This window comes from Erythrolamprus reginae, chromosome 1 (genome assembly GCF_031021105.1).
Source record: "Erythrolamprus reginae isolate rEryReg1 chromosome 1, rEryReg1.hap1, whole genome shotgun sequence".
Lineage (NCBI taxonomy): Eukaryota > Metazoa > Chordata > Lepidosauria > Squamata > Dipsadidae > Erythrolamprus > Erythrolamprus reginae.
Genome location: NC_091950.1, coordinates 307,480,732 through 307,501,903, shown reverse-complemented (window position 1 = coordinate 307,501,903; position 21,172 = coordinate 307,480,732). Strand labels below are relative to the sequence as shown.

General features: G+C 41.3%; 1 protein-coding gene across 2 annotated transcripts in view; it reads right to left on the bottom strand.

Annotated features, from left to right (window-relative positions):
• Window positions 1-13,389, bottom strand: part of RNF217 (ring finger protein 217) — a 49,868-nt gene extending 36,479 nt beyond the window's left edge. The window contains exon 1 of one of the 2 annotated variants that reach the window (XM_070733445.1): window positions 12,520-13,389. In XM_070733445.1, coding sequence (XP_070589546.1) covers window positions 12,520-13,134 — 615 coding nt within the window. In that variant the 5' untranslated portion in view covers window positions 13,135-13,389. The remainder of the gene's footprint in view (window positions 1-12,519) is intronic. The other variant, XM_070733444.1, reaches the window with a different exon arrangement.
• Between the last annotated feature and the right edge of the window lie 7,783 nt (window positions 13,390-21,172).

Here is a 21,172-nt window from a genome sequence, read left to right as displayed (position 1 = left end):
TGAAAATACCTAAGCCCATGCTTAGAAGAAGAATGAGTTCATTTCATTACAGCAAAGCCTATAACTTTCTTTCCATCACCATTAACTGGAGTCACCCCTGTTGGAATCACTATGGAACAGTGCCTCCCATTCCAAATCCTTGGTGGCAAGTCAAGAAGGATTCCATAATTGACAGTACTGAAGGGTAATGAGAGATCAAACCACGCTAGGGACATCACATTTCCCCTATCTGGTTGCCCACAATGCAAACAATGAAATATCTGTACTGTGTCCAAACTTGAAATCTGACTAAAGGACTCTCTAAGTGGTAGCCCCATGACTTCTAAAATGGAAGGTTTAAACTGTAAGTTTCCAGAATGTCCATGTAATGCAATAGAAGCATTTCTATTTCTTCCTTCAGGGAGGATGGCCACTTCTACTTAGTAATGCACTTATTGCCACTTCAATACTAGCACTTCGCCAGAGTCTTTCACCAACTAGGAAGGGCAAAAATCCAGACTACATGCAGACCACCTTGGATATCAAGAAATCAAACTCTTCACAAAAAACCTGTTATGATGTAGTCTCAGACACTTCCTCTGAATTCGCCCAGCTGACACTTAACTTCAAGCAGACCCAAACAATTTTGTCCTCCTAAGAAATTGACCTCAATGGCCTTCCAGACCATTCTTAATGCCTAACCTTGCCAGCAACCAGTTAAATATCTCAGTAGAAATGTCATTATACTTTCAGAAAACTCTTCAAGTGAGTCTGGAAACCGCATACTGCCACTGGATTATTTAAGATAATGAACTTCCAACTTTCCTTGTACCCGCATTAAATTACAAGTTTCTAACCACAACATTTTAGCTATATAGCATAATAGACCATAAGTGGTGTCGTTGGCAAGCTAAATATGTCTTTTAAAAATTAGGGTAACCCACCAAGTACAATCACGGCTTAACGTGGCTCTTCTTTTCATTTAATGCCAGCAATGTTTTTAAAATGGCATTCGCTATGTTATTGAATCAAATAAGAAATGGCAAACAAGGAAAAAAATTGACTATTAACATTTTAAAAATCCCTTTCAAAATCAGCCTTGCTCCAACCCATTTTGGAATGTGGTATTATAGTGATGTTGGAAGTTTTACAATAAACCATTCATAGCCTGAAACTGTCCAGTTGTGATGGATTACAAATCTCAGAATTATCAGTCAACAAAACCAGGGAGGAGAAAAGTTTGGGAAAGCTGGTGTATACTAGAGTCATCTCTAGGTGAGATGGGCAGCATGCAAATTTCATAACTAGATAAATAAAATACTAAGAACATTATTTAACAAAACAGCAATTGTTCAAACCAGTAGTAGGTTGTAAATCCTGTCGCTACTGGTTCGTTGATCCGGGCTGAACCAGTAGCAACCCACTGCTGGTTCAGACTATTATGTATGATAGAAAGAAAAATAATTTTTGAGGTGAAGCTTTCTGTCTCTCTTGCATTGAGCAAGGCCTATATTCACCAGCAGAAAAAGTTACAAGCATTAAAAAATGTGACTTATGACTATTTTTCACAGTTAAAACCTTTGCAGCCTCTTCATGATCATGTGATCAAAATTCAGATGCTTGGAAATTGGTTCATATTTATGACTGTTGCCGGGTCCAGAGATCATGTGATCACCTTTTGCAACCTTCCCACAAGCAAAGTCAGTGGAGAAGCCAGATTTATTTAAGAACCGAGTTACTTATTTATCAACTGCAGTGATTTGCTTAACAACTGTGGCAAGAAAAGTCATAAAATGGGGCAAAACGTACTTAACCAATGCTTCACTTAATAAAATAAATTTTGGGGTCAATAATGGTTGTAAGTTGAGCACTACCTGCATTACATTCGACTCTTCAAATCTGTCTTCCCTCAATCCAGCAAGAGCCCTCTATTAAAAAAACCTGGTTAATTATCACTAAAAGGAACATGATAGCTAACACTATGGTAGATTCTTTAATAGAACTGCTTCTGGAGAAATCTCAACCATTTCATTTAAAATTGGTCTCTATACTCTATGTCAGTGTTTCCCAATCTTGGGAAATGAATGCTCGCTGGGGAATTCTGGGAGTTGAAGTCCAAATAGCTTCAAGTTGCCAAGGTTGGGAAACACTGTTCTATGTGGTTTGAAGTAAATCCAGTTTGACTGAAAGATCATGGTGCCAAAAAAGCATAGCTTTTGTATAGGAAGGTAATTCCTCAGATTCAACATAATAAATTGCAACTCAAAATTTCTGGAAACTAAATTTAAAACATCTAGGCAGTCCATATAATGTAAAATATTTTGAGTTGAGCCATCACAGCATGCTCTGAACAGTATATTAAACACAAGGTATCATTACTGTATATAGAAAACATATGGACATATACTGTACAGGAGAGTATTTTCCATAGAGCACATGCATATCAAGCATTCAACAGCATTCTCAGATCTAGTATTACCAGTCTTATAGGAGTGGAAGACTTGTGCAGCAAAAGGGCTCCAGGAATTATTGGAGCAGATCTTAGAAAATGCTGTGTAAATGCAGAGAAGTCCCTTAATACTTCATAGTATACACATTAATATTTGGAGGCTATTAATGCACACATTTATGCAATTGATTGAATTCCCACATGCCCTGAAGTTCGCTTGGTAAATTTGGCCAGTTGCTCTTCGCCTTAAAAGTAATAAACCTATATGCTATAGTTTATATGCTGAATAATAAATTTATATGCTGTATATTTATATGCTCTTAGGGTAATTTACATATGGTTAAAACATTTAGAAACAAAAAAGCAACAGAAAACAAAGCAAAACAACAGCAATTCATGTAACTCCCAAGATTATTCCTAGAGAGCTATTTTGATCCCACGATTTAAAGGACTATAATCCATAACTTGATAAGAGAAAGAAAGTGAGGCACAGCAAGAAAATATTTTATATACTGCCTATGGCTGGAAATTAAAAGGACTAATATATTGCCAGATGCTCATCACCTGAGCCCTATACCCAGACAATTTAATAAAAGAAAACCCCAACATTAAAGTTCAGTTGATAATTGGCTGGGAAAACTTTACTGAAGATGTGACTCATCTTACTCAAAATGATGCCTATTTTTGCCTGCTGACTCCACAGGCTACTATCTCCAGCTGCTCATTATTTGTCTGACATTGCTGTAGTGCAATACTATTCTTCCATATCATTAACAGCATACAGTGTACAATGTTTAATAAATTTAAATCTGAATAAATTTTGTTTTAAGTTTCAATCATATTCTTTGCACCTATATTTGAAATAACAAGTCACTTGGGAATAAACTATATTTGGTACAACAATGTATATCATATAATGAAGCACACAAAGTACCTTACATGGAATTTTATAACAAATAATTAATTCAAATGTTGATAGAGTGAGGAATAATCTATAGAGATTGGTTGTTATTCCAACCTAGTGGAATTATGATAAAATATTTGAATTATTTAATATACATACAGGTAGTCCTCGAAAAGTGATTTACAACTATTTTTCGCAATTACCTTTGCAGCATCTCTATGATCATGTGATCAAAATTCAAATGCTTGGCAGATGATTCATGTTTATGACACTGCAGTGTCCTGGGGTCACGTGATCCCATTTCTGATAAGCAAAGTCAATGAGGAAGCCAGATTCACTTAACAACCGAGTTAGTAACTTATGAACTGCAGTGATTCACTTTACCAATGTGGCAAGAAAGGTTATAGAATGGGGCAAAACTCATTTAACAAATGTTTCACTTAACAACAGAAATTTTGGACTCAATTGAGGTCGTACGTTGAGGACTATCTGTAGTTGGAAAAGTTTATTATTATTATTAAACGAAGTGTGTGAATTCACATGCGTACACAAAACACATAAATGTTTCTGGTGACACAGCCTTGAGAATCTTACAAAATTTCATTGAACAGTAAAACAGTTTGAAACATAGAAACATAGAAGATTGATGGCAGAAAGAGACTTCATGGTCCGTCTAGTCTGCCCTTTTACTATTTCCCGTAGTTTATCCCAGGCATGTTTAAATTCAGTTACTGTGGATTTTCCAACCACGTCTGCTGGAAGTTTGTTCCAAGCATCTACTACTCTTTCAGTAAAGTAATATTTTCTCACGTTACTTCTAATCTTTTCAACTAACCTCAGATTGTGCACCCTTGTTCTTGTGTTCACTTTCCTATTAAAAACACTTCCCTCCTGAACCTTATTTAACCCTTTAACTTATTTAAATATTTCGATTATTTCCCCCCCCCCCTTTCCCTTCTGTCCTCCAGACTATACAGATTGAGTTCATGAAGTCTTTCCTGATAGGTTTTATGCTTAAGACCTTCCACCATTTTTGTCGCCCCGTCTTTGGATCCGTTCAATTTTGTCAATATCTTTTTGTAGGTGAGGTCTCCAGAATTGAACACAGTATTCCAAATGTGGTCTCACCAGCGCTCTATACAGGGGGATCACAATCTCCCTCTTCCTGCTTGTTATATCTCTAGCTATGCAGCCAAGCATTCTACTTGCTTTCCCTACCGCCTGACTGCACATGAAGAAATGAAGATAGAGAGTTGGACATTTACCCCATCACTTGACATAATTCTGAAGGCTGAAGTAGTTTTAGAATTATTTCTAGCTGAGATTTAAGTATGTTCTATTCTTCTCATAATAAATATCTAAAGAAAAAATGAAAAATGTCCTTGCCATAACATCCATTCCTTGTTCAGCCACTATTGTAGGGCATGTAAGGGTCAATTCGTTGCACACATCATGTAGGTTCACATGTCAAGATTAAAGTATAGTTTGTTCAACTATATTTTGTTGAGACAAAAATACAATAGCCTGGTTTTACACATGGTCTTGAGTCTGTCAAACACAATAATAGCTGAATATGCATAAAATGCTATGTCCAAAGCAAATACAATTACATTCTTTTTATGTCTCAATTTTTTATTGTGTATTATTGACTTGTATAACCTAGTTATTTCCTATTGTATTTGGTTGAAGACGGTACATTACCCACCCATTTTTGAAGTATACTGCTTATATAATGTTATCATGCAAAATATTTCCTATTTCCTGACCAAGCTATGCTGCAGGAATTGCCATAATTTTGTGCATCAAAAATGACTCAAGAACCAATTGCTTTATACATAGTTTCATCCTACCTAAACTAGCATGCATGTTCATATATATATATATCATCTCAAATGTTTTTTTAGCTGGAATTTTAAAATTAAGGGAGACTAGGATGGTCCCATTTAGGCCTTGTTCTGGCCTCATCAGCTAGCCACACCCTTCCTTACTGGGATTTGATCCGGTGGACTCTGCCTTGTAAGGCAGAGAATTAGCAGTTGAGCTATCAGATCAGATCCCTTCCAGCTCTGTACCAGGGAGGGGCTAATGTTTTTTTATGTCGGATCACCCTGGTATATTTGAAGGAACGTCACAGCTCCTTTTTGCCTCTAGGCCCAACCCAGGACCATTTCAAGGCAGTTAATTTATTTATAGCCGACAACTATATTTTATGATCTGACATAAAAAAAAACATATAGCCCCTCCCTGGTACAGAGCTGGAAGGGATCTGATCTGATAGCTCAACTGCTAATTCTCTGTCTTACAAGGCAGAGTCCACCGGATCAAATCCCAGTAAGGAAGGGTGTGGCTAGCTGATGAGGCCAGAACAAGGCCGAAATGGGACCATCCCAGTCTCCCTTAATTTTAAAATTCCAGCTAAAAAAACATTTGACACATACAGAATAGTTGTCGGCTATAAATAAATTAACTGCCTTGAAATGGTCCTGGGTTGGGCCTAGAGGCAAAAAGGAGCTGTGACGTTCCTTCAAATATACCAGGGTGATCCGACATAAAACACACACACACACATACACACACACACACACACACACATACATATAATATATATATATGTATATTTTAAAAACCAAACTTTTTTGTTCAATTATTTGGTATATCATTACCCATTAAACAAACATTTGCTCAAGACTTTGCAAGGTGATGACCTATGACCCCAATTGTCCAAAAGAATATGCATTACTGTGGGTCATTATGACCTTGATTCAGTGCTTCTACGGTAATATTCAAAAATACTTCACACCCCAGCCCCATTTCAAGGGTCTTCAAATTCCTTGTGTGTCCAATCACACTTTTCCAATAAAGAATTATATTCTATTCTATTGGATTCAGATATGCCCGCTCAACAGATCATCTCTGAATTTAAGTACTTAAATTAATTGTTTGTCACTTCTGATGCAAAAAAAAAAGCAATCCTATTTATTTATTATTATTGGAGTAGAGACATACCATTAAGATCTGGAGTGACTGAAAGCTCGAGACTTAGCTAAAATCAGTATCTGTATACAGAGTTGTACACGGTGGTATGAACTTTCATTGACACCTCACATCCTGGACACAACCTACTTCAACTCCTACCCTCAAAATGATGCTATAGAGCAGCGTTTCCGAACCGGTGTGCCGCGGCACACTAGTGTGCCACGAGACACAGCCAGGTGTGCCACCAAGCTCCTAGGGAAAAAGGAGAGCTTAAGGAGAGCCCTGCCCAGCTGGAGATTCCCTGGCAGCACCAGGTAGAAACCGGCAATGCAGCACCCTTTTCCAGTGCCGCGCAAGGAGCTGGGCATTGGAGTTTGGGGTGGGGAGCGATGAAAGTGCGGAGGCCAGTGCCGCGGCTGCCCCCACCCCCCAGTGCCTCCGTTCCCCTCGCGCCCCTGGCTTCTCGCCGCTGATGCCCGCCCGCCCGCCCTCCCGCTCGATCTGCCCCTTTCTCCAGCTCCTCCGGCGAGCGCTCGGAGAAAACCTTCTCACAGTGGAGGTCGGAGAAGGTTCTTTGGAACGTCGGGGGTGCGTGCGCACGCGCCCCCTATCCCCCAGCCAGCCTACCCGGAAAAGCTTTGCCGGCCTCCGCAGAGAAGGAAGAGAGAGAACAAGAGAGAGAAAGAAAGGAAGAGAGAGAAAGAGATAGCAAGAGAGACAGAATGAGAGAGAGAGAAAGAGAAAGAAAGAGACAGCAAGAGGGGGGAAGGAGGGAGAGAGAAAGAGCAAAAGAGAGAGGAAGGAAGAGAGAAAGAAAGAGATAGCAAGAGAGACAGAATGAGAGAGAGAAAGAAAGGAAAGAGAGAAAGAAAGACAGCAAGAGGGGGGAAGGAGGGAGAGAGAAAGAGCAAAAGAGAGAGGAAGGAAGGGAGAAAGAAAGGGATGGAGAGAGAGAGAAAGAGGGAGAGAGAGAGAGAGAGAAATAGAGCAAAAGGGAGAAAGAGAGATTTTTTTTGTCCAAACTTTTTTGCGCCCCCCCCCCTCAATGTTCCCCAGGATTTTGAAAATGTGAATAATGTGCCGCGGCTCAAAAAAGGTTGGGAAACACTGCCATAGAGCACTTCACACCAGAACAACTGGACACAAGAATTGTTATTCCCGAACGTCATCATTCTGCTAAACAACAGTATTAACACTCAACACTGTTAAACTATTTATTAAGTCTGCACTACTATTAATCTTCTCATTGTTCCCATCACCCATCTAATGATTGTATAACTGTAACTTTGTTGCTTGTATCCTTACAATTTATATTGACTGGTTCCTAACATGATTTGATTGCTTATTTGTACCCGGACTATCATTAAGTATTGTACCTTATGATTCTTGATGAACATATCTTTTCTTTTATGTACTGAGAGCATATGCATCAAGACAAATTCTTTGTGTGTCCAATCACACTTAGCCAATAAAATTCAATTATATTCTATATTAATCAGTAACTGAAACCCCCCCTTTCCCCAATTAGTATTTTCCCGGATTAGTGTTTCAAACATTTTATTGTGTTTGCTGGGATATGGACAAACACCTCTCTATACTTTCTAGAGCAAAGAAAGTCACAAATGATAAACAATGCAACATTGACCTATTCCCAGGGCATGGAAGGAATAAATATGAAGCTTTTGGAATGTTTACTATCATATTATATACTATTTTTAACTTTCTTTCAACATACAAACCTATTAAATACCAGGAGCGTAGTAAACATACAACTATATTATATAAGCATACAAAAACTATTTTTCTAATAAAAACGTGTGTGATTAATTAGCAGTAATATTTTTGAATATAAGTTTGATAATAGAAAACATGAAGATTGAAAATATGTAACTTTTAAATATGTTTTGTATGGGGGGGGGAAGAAAAGTAATATTTTTGAATATAAGTTTGACAATAGAAGAAATGTGTAGAAATGAAGTTTTATGGGATATGAACAAATTGTTCACTGTAATAATAAAATATATGTATGAATAACATGTAGAAATGAAATTATAAAATAACAAAAAAAGGTGAAGATTGAAAAATAGTAGAAAATATAAAGATTGAAATATGTAATTTTAAAATATATTTTGTATGCGAGAAGTAATGATGTAGGAAAAGGGGTAAAGAAATTATAAGAATTTTGAGAAATAAGTGACATAAAATATATTAAGATTAGAAATACGGTATATAAATTGGGAAATGACCACATCTTTGATTGCTGGAATTAAAATAGGCATAAAATAAGAGGGGTAAAAGACTAAAGACAGATGTTAAGTTTTTAAAACAATAAATATTGTTAAGAATATTATAAGGATGTATAATATTGAGATGTTGAAAGAGCAAAAACAAATTACATTTTTTTAAAGCACTATTTTTCTATTGTTTACAAAAAATGAAATTAAATTCCTTTTTATAATTCAGGTGTTTATGTGCATCTGTTTAAAATTAAAATTAACACAAAAGGGTTTTTTAATATAAATCTTGGTCAACTGCTTGGAATGATGTCATTGATGTCTCAAAATTGCCCAGTACCCTTAACCTCTAAGGGAATTAGAGAAACAAAAATTACTGGGAAATTTTATAGAATAAAATGAGGAAGTGTGCCTATCAGTAGACACTACCAGCAAGTCAACATTCCATCTATCCTGAAAGACCTGAATTTTCTATCAAGTTGAGTAAAAAATAAACTTTTTCAAAAGAAGAGCATCAAGACAAACAAGAAAACAAAACAAAAACATTAGCACCGAAACTGGACATAGGATTTTATTTTTACTGGAACAAGAAAGCAAAGCCTCATATAAATGTAAAATAGTAAATAACCATTTGTCCAATTTCATATCTCAATGACTCCATTTAAATATACCACAAAAATGTAATCATAAAGACCTCAGCTTTTTTGTCAATCATATAGATAAAACCGCTGCAGTGCCTCAGAGTCTTTGATGTAAATATAGAGGCGGAATTCAAATTCGTTATAGATTGTTAGATCATTTAACCACATTACTCTAGCTTGCTCCTACATCATAGGACTGTTAATATATAAAAAATTATTTTCTCTTATCCTCTTTTATTTCTGTATTTTGTCTGAAGATTCTTTTACTTCTGATAATTATAATTTGTTCCAGTAGTCTTTTCAGGGGAATAGAAATAAACAATTACTTTGGTCTTTAAACATTCTTTATGAATATAAAAATATCTTCAACAGACCTGGATGAATCACAGTTATTCCACAGCATAAAAAGAGTATCTTCTTAAATACATATCCAAGCTATTAGCCTAATTAAAACTGATTAAAAGTTTAAAGCTAGAAAATCAGTTAGTGACCTGATTCACCTATCCTGCTAAGTCAGTTTAACTAAACTACAATTACCTGGGTTCACAATATTCATTCACAATGTGATTTTTGTAATCTATATAATACATTTGCAAAACATAGCTTATGGCTTAGCAGAATGTATGAACTTAACTTAGAAAACTATAGTTAAAAACAAGCCTTGGCTTCCAGTAAGGTATGAACTCTGCTAATCTTCCTCATAAAAATTATGGCAGCATCGTCAAATATGAGATAAAGAAAAAAAAATGCATACAAAAATGTCAGCAACATGTTGATAGGAACACCTTTTCATAAGTAAACTAGCATTATAGAGGTCACAAACCTAGTGCTGCTAACTTTACTAATCTTTTTTGCTCTTAAACCCTTTTCTTCGTAACTAGCCTGAACAGTTTTAGAAAAAAACTGAGAAACCTTTTAACCTTCTGGAACAGTGATGTCGAACCTTCTTTTTTGGTTCACGTGCCAAAAAAGGGGGGTGTTGCATGCATGAGGGCCCACACCCATATTTCTATGCGGGCACCCCATGCATGCGCGCATAATACCTCCGGCTCCCGGCACCCAAAGTCATGCCCGTTTTTTTGCTGTCCCCAGGTTTTAGAGCCTTTCTAGGAGTCTAGGGAGGGCGAAAACGGCCTCCAGAGTGCCAGTGTGTGTGTGTGTGTGTTACCTTCCTCAGGCTCCTAGAAAGGCTCTGAAGCCTAGAGAGAGTCAAAAACGGGCCTCCCCCCCCCTCCAGAAGCTGAAAACTGGCTGATTCCAGACTCCTAGTGATCCCAGAAGGCCCAAAAAACCAGCTGGCCAACATGCATATGTGCAATGGACCTGAGCTCATGTGCCATTTGTGCCACACATGCCATGGGTTCACCATCATGGTTCTACAACATTCAAGTCCCCCAACTCCACTTTACAGAGAAGTAAGTCCATTTATGTCTTTAAAAAAAACTATCCCTGCACTGATTTTAACTCTAAAAGAAATGCAAAAATTGAATTCTTTTATCAGCCAGCCCTTCTTGGCTGATAAAAAAAAAATCAAAACACAAAAGTGTAGCTAACATTAATGAAAAAAATTGTAGACTTGTGTTTGTGCGTCCCATAGGAGGAGCTGCGGTTATATGATTTGCAACAGAACTCAAGCATTAGAACAGCAATGGATTGCTGATACTGAAGGGGAAAAAAGAAAACTATTCACAAGAAAATACCAAATGCCATTTCCTACAGCCCTGAATAAAGTAAAAACAAAATCTCCTTCAAGTTGAGCTTGATTCTCAATTAGTATGGGGACTACCCATGGTTTGTTTTTCCCACAACACCACGGAAGAATTTGATGTTATCTTCTTTGAAGTGGTTTCCACCTCCACCCGCTACTTTCTATTTATTCTATTCCTGTGGCTCTCAACCTTTTCTTCATCATGGCCCTTTTGTGGCCACAAGCCCTGGTCCTCAAGACTTAAACTCAAGATTGAAATCGTAACATTTCTTCTCAGATCCACTGGATTTACAGAGTGCCCCCTCCCCATTCCAGGGTTTCTGCAGATCACATGTTGAGAACCACTATCCTATTCAATATCTCCCCATCCATGCTCTAACCTGAGTAAGTTCAAATTTGTTGAACTTACCTAATAGGTTAGTTACAACCTAGAGTAAGTTACTCTACAACCTAGAGTTAGTTGAAATTTGGAAAAGGCAGCATTATCTTCTCACTGCACTGCCTTCAATGGCTTCTATGATCAGCCCATACCAATCACCAGTCCTCCCCCTCCCCCACATACACAAAAGAAGCAGGAAGCTTTAAGAAAAGCATGACATTTGTGTCTTTTGAAAAACAAGGTGTTCCCTCCCCCCCCTCCCCAAGTTTTGCATAGTGGACCAAAGAGAAATGAGAGAAAGGAAGAACAGGAAATTCAGGGATGCAGGATGCCGAACAGGAAGTGTGCCTCTGTGGAAAGGGGGAGGGGGAATACGGATAGAAAAGATGTTACTAAACCATGTGGAGGATAACAAGACAAGAATTTAGGCATTTATTATTTAAGGAAGACTTTAAACACCAAGACACAAACTCTTACCAAAGTAGAGTTAGCAATTTACAGATATCTGTAATAAATAATATAATAAATAATAAAAATTATAATAAATAATAATCATTACTATCACAGACAATAATCTTCTATATATTATGCCTATTATGTCTTCAACTCAGGAAGAACATGCTGTAAAAAAAAGCAGGGACAGCTCTAGGATCACATATGAAATAGAAAAAAAGACCATGCTGGGAATCTTAAGGACTAGAAGATTAAGCTCAGATCTCCCCTGATTTCCTGACTGGCAGCTTCCTCCCTTAAACATACCTGTGTGCCCCCAGATTGGGTGGAGAGGTTATCACGGATTTTGGGAGGGAAGCAATATACACTGCTCAAAAAAAATAAAGGGAACACTTGAACAACACAATATAACTCCAAGTAAATCAAACTTCTGTGGAATGAAACTGTCCACTTAGGATGCAACACTGATTGACAATCCATTTCACATGCTGTTGTGCGCTTTCAACTTTGTACAGAACGAAGTATTCAACGTATTTGAGTATTTTTTTTTTTGAGTAGTGTATAAACTAGGCACGGATTTTTATTTTTTTTTACCGACGGCCCGCAGGACACGGAACAACGGGCAACTCGGGAATCGGGAGGGAGCTCCCGAAGATCACACGCCCGAGGGCCTTTTGGGAAGAGGGGAGGCATCACACACATACACACACACACAAACCCCATGAACCGTTCCGGGGAAGGGGAGAGAAAGGGCAGGTCAAGGACAACTGCGCCAAAGCTGCCGCTTGTTACCCACTTGCGAGCTGAGGTAGCGCTTGAGGCAGGCTTCGCAGACGGGCTTCTTGCAACACGGCAGCGGCTTCAGCGGCTTCTCTTCCAGGCAGACGCGGCAAGAGAGGACCAGGAGGGTGCCGAAGTCCCCCGCGATCAGCCCGGAGAAAGATTCGGGCAGGAGATACAGGTCGACCTCGACGTTGCCGGAAGGGGTCCCTTTGCCTCCGGCTCCCACTACGACGCTGGGCTGGGAGGGCGGCGGCGGCGGTGGCGAGACGGCGGGCAAGGGGGCTTCTGGTCGGCCTTCTTCTCCCGGAATTGGAGGAGGAGGAGGAGGCGGTGGGGGTCCGTCGGTCTCCGCCCGGGAGACGGGCGTCAAAGGAAGCCGGCAGCTGTTGTTACTTGGTGCTTCCGAGCGTGGACCCTCTTCCAAGGGAACTCCGCCGCCGCCGCCGCCGGTTTCCTGGCCTTGCGGTTCAGCCGGCGGCGGTCCAGCATCGTCCTCTCGCTCTGGCCTCGGTGTCCTTCCACTGACTGTGGGGAGCGGAGGTTGCGTCTCCGTGCCCGGGCGTCGCGGCTCCGGGGCGGCTCCGTCCGGCTCCGGCGGAGAGCTCGCCGTGCTAAGACGTTCCCCCATGCCCGCCGCCCCTGCAGCCGAGTCCGCTTCCCATCCAGTGCCGCCTCCACCACCCACCCAAGCTGGCCTTATCGCACCCGAAGGGAAGAAACTCCTTCCAGCAAGAGGCGACCGTCGGGGAAAAAGGAAGCCGAGGAGGAGCGACAGCTACACTTTCGCAGCTCTCCGCGCCGAGGGCCCGACGCCCCAACGCCGCCGCGGCGCCGCCTCCTCCTCCTCCTGGCTCGTCTCGCCGAGTTCAAAGAGGAGTAGCTCCGCCCCCGCGCCGCGCGCGCAGGACACACACCGCCTCGTATTACCTACCTTTCTCTTTTTTGAGGGATTGTAGCCAGGCTCGCTGACGCGCCTGCCGTTCCTCCCTCTGCCCTCCCCCCCCCCACGCCGGCGTTTCCAATTCCAGTCAGCGCAATGCCAACCTTTCTCTTACTTAGATGGCGTGTGAGAGTAGAACGTGCCGAGATTTCTCTCCTTCCTCCCCCACCCACCCACCCCTTTGAAAGAGCTTTGAAGCCTCACTGAACTCGCCTCCTCATTTTTATTAGCTTACTATTCAGAGTTTAAGTTATGCGGGTTTAATCGAAGTGTGAGAGAAAAGTTGGGGCGGCGGCGGCGGCGGGGAAGAACCAAAATGGTTAATAAAACTCAACGAGCATGACGTGTATATGGTATATTACGTGTATGCGACGTGTATGTGGTATATTAAGATGCTCCTCTCAAGGATTTGCATCACGGGTTTACCTTGCTTTACCTCGCTGGGTGATTTTGGTTAGTCAGGCTGTGAGGAAAGCTTATTCAATAAGGACATTTAAACCCCACGGTGGGTTCAGTAAACGAGAGGAAATCAGACAATCAGGGCTGCTGTGACTAAGGATGATCCGGAAAGGAAGGCAGCTGAGAAATGTTACCTTCTGTAGCAAAACAACAGCAGCAACCCTTCACTTGCTTCAAGATGAGAAAAGCTGGAAATAATTATATTATAACTTAAAATATAACAAAAGTATCTGATATGATATATGTATGTAACATATTTTGCTGATAATGAAAAGGAAGGGAGACTACTATAGATCTATTCTGGGCTTATTTGCCTTCATCAGGTAGCCACAGCCTTCCTGGGATTTGAACCTGGAGTCTTTGCCTTGTAAGGCGGAGACCTTAGCCAGTAGGCTCATCTCCTGTATCAGCCTGTACCAGGGAAGGGTTTTATATATATATACCCTGTTTCCCCGATAGTAAGACACCCCCGATTGTAAGACGTATCGGGGGTTTCAGGGGGGTCGGCTAATATAAGCCGTACCCCGAAAGTAAGACATATGTCTTACTTTCGGGGAAACACAGGGGTATTGCCGGGGGGGGGAGCCCGATGCCGTCGCTTCCAAGCTCTTCCCCGGCTTGGCAAAGCGAAGGACGGCGCTGGTCCGAAGCGAGCCGAGCGGGCGGCGGCTTGCAGCGAAGGCGCTCGTCCCAGCAACCGAGTCCTGCCGAGGCTCGGCTGCAAGCGGCCAGCGAGGCCGACCAGCTCCGAGGTGAGCGGCCGGAGCTGCGTCCTCCTTCGCCCGCCTCCTTTCCGGCAGGCAGGTAGGGCTGCCCAACTGCGCAGAGTGGCTCCTCCCCTCCAGACACACGCTTCCCCGACACGCATCTGTGGCTCCACGCGTGCACGCCGCTTGGAGCCCTGAGGTTGAACTTGGAAAAGGGCTCACGAGGCTCCTGTCCCGCGGCTGCCCTTCTGGACTCTGGGGAGATGCCTTCGGGAACGCGACCCTTTCAATTTTTTTCCAATGTAAGACATACCCCGAAAGTAAGACGTAGTGGGGCTTTTGGGGGTAAAAAGAAAGTAAGACACTGTCTTACTTTCGGGGAAACACGGTATATATATATCAAAAAAATAAAGGGCATACTCAAATAACACATCCTAAATCTGAATGAATGAAATATTCTCATTTGTTCTGCACAAATGTGTACAAATGTTCTGTACTTTGTTCTGTACAAAGCGGAATGTGCACAACAGCATGTGAAATTGATTGTCAATCAGTGTTGCTTCCTAAGGGGACAGTTTGATTTCACGGAAGTTTGATTTACTTGGAGTTATATTCTGTTGTTTAAGTGTTCCCTTTATTTTTTTGAGCAGTGTGTATGTATGTATGTATGTATGTATGTATGTATGTATGTATGTATGTATGTCTTGGCATATTCAGGTTTCTTCCCTGGCGACATTTTGACGAGGTCCCACTTGTCATCTTCAGGCTGGTGCTTTTGGCTGTGTGCTCGGGCAAACAAAGCTTTTACAAAAACAAATGTATGTATGTATGTATGTATGTACACACATATGTACACACACATATGTACATACACACACACCTCTGTGTGTGTGTGTGTGTCTTATGTTACAAGTAAAATGTTCTCTATCAGTTGGTGACCATCCAATTTTGAATGTCAATTTTAAAAATAAAGTGAAAACTTGTCAAGCAGGACGAGTGGGAAGGTAGCACATTTGGCTTGAATTTCTAAGTCAAAGCACTGTACCACATAGTATTTTCTCTTCCTCACATATAATTTCTTACTAGACATCCCTCAGTTCTGCCCCACTTCTATTTTATTGCACAACATCCTGGTAGACCACTGGTCATTTGTATCTCTTTAGAGCAGTGCTTCTCAATTATTTTATGTTACGACACCCCTAGAAAGAAGTAAAAATTTCACACACCCCAACATTTCGCCTGACCTGCCACCCCCAAAGTGTGTCCCACCGTGAGACCCTACCTGACACTTGTACCTCTCTCGGCATTATGTCCAGGGCAGCCTGTTTTAAAAGAAAAACATCTCACCAATTCAATCAAACTTCTTGAACTCGCGAGACATTTTCTTTTAGAACGAGCTGCCCTGGACACAACGCCAAGGAACGCGATGGAGTACAAGTGTCAGGTAGGACGCGCATCTCACGGTGGGGTGCAATTTGGGGGTGGCAGGTCAGGTGGAGCGGGCCACGAGACGCACATCGTACCTGACGCTGGTACCAGTACCTCCATTGAGTTCCTTGGCGTTATGTCCAGTGCAGCCTGTTCTAAAAGAAAACATCTCATGAGTCCAAGAAGTTTGATTGAACTCGCGAGATGTTTTCTTTTAGAAAGAGGTTGCCCTGAACACAACGCCGAGGAACGCAATGGAAGTACCGATACAAGTGTCAGGTAGGACGCGCATCATACTTCCTGTGGCAAAAAAGCACATTCCTTGGGGTCACGCGCCCCCTGGCATCGCTCCACATCCCCCAGGTGGGCGCACCCCACTATTTAAGAAGCACTGCTATAGAGGGTCATTGAAGCACTTGGAGGTTTATCACCGAGTAGTGTTCCTGGTTCCGGTAGCCTGCAATTGTTATTATTTTTTGGGAAATCCTTTCCTACTCCCACACCATTCAAAGGGTGCTCATCCCAAATTGTATAGCTAAAAAATCTGTAGAGATTCTCAGTCATCCAGGTCATGGTTCTCCCAAAGGTGCTTTTTTCAGGAGGCAACTGGACTTTCTTGTTATTTCTTTGAAGACCAGTGGAGGGTTGCTGCCAGTTCGGACTGGATTGCCCAAACTGGTGGCAGAAATTTACCCTGCTTACTGGACCAGCAGCAAGGGGCCAGCTGGCCATGCCCCCAAGCTGGTCTTCCAGTCACTGAAAGCGGCTGGCAAAGAATCCTCTGCACATGCGCAAAGTCTTCTGCGCATGCGCAGAGGATCATTTCCCTAGTGCATTTCCAATACGATGCGAAATGGTAGGGAAGGTAAGTGGAACCCACCACTACTAAAGACATTTTGCTTCTCAACTAAGAAGCTTCTTCAACTCTGACCAGTTAGAATTCCATCCAAACTTCATTTGGGCCTGTATACGTGAAAGATTTTTGGGCTGAAGTGCCCTATAAAAAGATAAGAACATCTATTTTTCAAGTTAATTCATTGTATACACACACCATTCACCGATGCATGTTTTTGTTTCAATTAAAATTTTATGAACAATCATATTCTGTTTCACACAACAACCATAAATCATGGTTTATAAACTGCACTTTCTGGATTCACATAATTCACTGTCAGAATGATATGTGATAATTTGATATAGCACATGACTAGTTTTACCTAGTCTCTCACTATGCTATTATTAATGTTTCATCCATGTTGAAGGTTATATTTACATTGGTTACCATCTTTTTATGACAATTTCTTTATTTTTAACAGAAATATTTAAGCAAATATTTAAGCAAACAGTTCATAGAATTAAGCAAAGAAAAAGGTTTTATTATCGCCATAAACTTTTTAAAAACTGGGCATCTTTTGCAGCTATCATGTTTAAAACCCATTACATGTAATCCTTTGCTGAAGGATGCTGTTTCTTTATCAAGGGAATTAATTAACAGTCAACATAGTGAATGGATAGAGTTCTAAAGGTCAAGCTTGGCAACAATGAGAAATGCTTGAGAAAGTTAAGAAATTTACTGGATGCAATTAAATATAGGTGAAATACACAAGTATTTTATTAGGGGTATTGCTGGAAGATGCAAAACCATTTTGGTCTTTGGGATTCCTTTTGTTTCTACTGTAATTTTTGCTTCCGTGCATGCACAGAAGTTATTTTTTATTTTTGCAGGGGGATACACATACATGCACCCACGCGATCCTGAGTGAACTGTCAGTCAAATGGTCCACAACCCACTCCTGGTATGTATGTATGTATGTATGTATGTATGTATGTATGTATGTATGTATGCATGCATGCATGCATGCATGCATGCATGCATCTATTTTTGTAGCTAGCATTATCTCATTTGGACAATTTGCAAAAAAGTAGATTAGAAAAATATTTTTGCTTTCAGTTTTAAGCCTTTTATGATTTCATAATTTGTTGAAACTAGATGCTATTTTGGGGCAAATGCATTTTTCAACATCTTTCATTATCTGTTAGATTAGACAATGAAAAATCTAACTGTACAAATGTGCAGATAGATCTTAGAAATCATAGCCCTGTATTCAAGTGAATAGAACGGTAATCAACTAATGCAATAAAACATTCCAACGGAATAATTTACATTTGCTTTACATACTCATTCTACCCAATAAGAAGATTAAAAGAACTGGGTAGATCTAAACAAAATCTATTCAATTCAGCATTCAGTTTCCATAATGACTAACAAAATGCTTATAATTACCCCATAAACAGGATGTGACTGAAACAGCACTGTCCTGCTTATGATTGCAGCAAATGTTTCAAACACATGTTTTCCTAGGATCATATGTCAGGTCAGCCATGCAAGCCCCAGAAAATCCCAGCTGCTTTAAAATGTTTCTATCACAAGTATTCCTCAAGTGTCCTACCATAACCACATTTTGCCCTTCAAATCCTGATCTTGTACAACCCACATTTATATTAAGAGGTATTTTGCCTCTAATGCTGAAAGTTGTATAAAGTCACTGATCAGATTTATCTTTCATGAATGGATCCCTGAGGGTTGCTTGCAGTCACTATTTCATGGTCATTATGAATTCCAGCTTTTTAAACATTATCAGGAGAAAGCATTCTTCTGATCCCCCTGATCCAAGATGGTGCCACTGAAGGCTGCCTCGGTGAAATGCTCTCTAATTATTATTATTATTATTATTATTATTATTATTATTATTATTATTATTATTATTATTATTATTAGATTTGTATGCCGCCCCTCTCCGTAGACTCGGGGCAGCTTACAGCAATGATAAGAACAATATATAATGACAAATCTAATAGTTAGACTCTAAAATAACAATAATACATTTAAAAAGTCTAAAAAACAAGAAACCCCAATATATAAAAAACATACATACAGTCATATCATACACAGAAAACTACATAGGCAGGGGGAGATGTTTCAGTTCCCCCACGCTTGATGACAGAGGTGGGTTTTAAGTAGTTTACAAAAGGCAAGGAGGGTGGGGGCAGTTTTAATCTCTGGAGGGAGCTGATTCCAGAGGGTCGGAGCCTCCACAGAGAAGGCTCTTCCTCTGGGTCCCGCCAAACAACATTGTTTAGTTGATGGGACCTGGAGGAGACCAACTCTGTGGGACCTAACCGGTCGCTGGGATTCGTGCAGCAGAAGGTGGTCTTGTAGATACCCTGGTCCGGTGCCATGAAGGGCTTTATAGGTGATGACCAACACTTTGAATTGTGACCGGAAACTGATCGGCAACCAATGCAGACTGCGGAGTGTTGGAGTAACATGGGCATATTTAGGAAAGCCCATAATTGCTCTCGCAGCTGCATTCTGCACGATCTGAAGTTTCCGAACACTCTTCAAAGGTAGCCCCATGTAGAGAGCGTTACAGTAGTCGAGCCTCGAGGTGACGAGAGCATGAGTGACTGTGAGCAGTGACTCCTGGTCCAATGGTTTCTTTTTTATTATTATTATTCTCTGGAAGTTACTACAGACTTCATACTCATGAGACCATTTGCTAAAACTTAAAGAACATATCTTTAAGGAGCAGATTTTTGTGACCCCACTCCCCTTGTTTTTATAAATGTGGAGGAGATTCTAATGCATCAAGAAGCAATTTCCCCAGAGCTATGGTTTACCCAAAAAACCAAACAGAGGAAACGAAGATGGAGAGGTAAAACGGCAGGAATTTTAAACAGGCTAAGTCAGTGATGGCGAACCTTTTTCCCCTCGGGTGTCGAAAGAGCGTGGGCGCGCGCTATCGTGCATGCCTAGTGCCCACACCCATAATTCAATGCCTGGGGAGGGTGAAAACAACTTTTTCTGCCTCCCAGATGCCCTTGGGGGGGGGCAGAAATAGCCTGTTTCCCAATTTCTGCTTGGCCCAGTAGGCTTGTGTTTTGCCCTCCCCAGGCTCCAGGAGCTGGAGCTAGGGCAGGATAAAAATGTCCTCCCACATCCCCCCGGAGGCTCTCTGGAAGCCAAAAATGCCCTTCCAGAGCTTCTGTGTGAGACAAAAATCAGCTGGCCTGCACACACTTGTATGTTGGAGCTGAGCTAGGGAAATAGCTTGTGTGCCCATGCCATAGGTTCGCTATCACTGGGCTAAGTAATAGGAAAAATAACCCTCCCTGTCATCAATCTTTCTAATCAACTTACGGTCATTTGCTAATAAGATGGATGAAATACTCTTTTTAAACAGATACATTTCTGATTTTTCAAATTCAGCAATATCTCTGAAACCTGGTTAAATGAATCAATTCATGATAGCAGCCTGCAGGTTCCAGGCCTTCAGATTCAACTATCAGACCGAATTGCAGGAACAAGTGGCAAAAAGAAGGGAGGAGGCTTATTCTTATATATCAACAACAGTTGGTCTCAGGATATAGCTATAATATATAAATTATGTCATGAAAACTTAGAGTCTTTACTTATCAATTGTAAACCATTTTACTCTCCACCTGAGTTCTCATAATTTCTACTAAGTGCTATGTATGTCCCACCACAAGCCTGTGTAAACAAGGCATTAAGAATTCTAGCTGACCAAATTATGGCGGCTGAAGCCAAATACAGTGATCCCTCGATTTTCGTGGGGGTTGCGTTCCCAGACTGCCCGCGAAAGTCGAATTTCCGCGAAGTAGAGATGCGGAAGTAAAAACAACATTTTTGGCTATGGACAGCCAAAAACTACCCCCATGCACCCTTTTCCAAGGCCGCGCAAGGAGCTGGGCTTGAAGTTGGGGGCAGGGAGCTACGAAAGTGCGGAGGCTGGCAAAGATTGTTTTGAATGTTGGCCGCCCCTGCCCCCCCCCCAGTGCCTCAGGCCCCCTCGCCGCTACCACCCACCCACCCGATCCTCCCCTCTCACCGGCTTTCTTGGGACACGGGTCCTCCTGCAGCAGCGCTGGCGGCTACGGCTTCTTATCCTCCTCATTCTGCCGCTAGCTGCTCTGAGCGCTTTGAGAATGCCCGCCCCGCCCCTCTCACAGTCCCTTAGCTGAGAGCGCTTTCGTCCCAGCTATCAGCGAGGGGGCTGCAGGAGAGGCGGGGCAGGCATTCTCACAGAGAGGGATAGAGTGAGAAAGAGAGA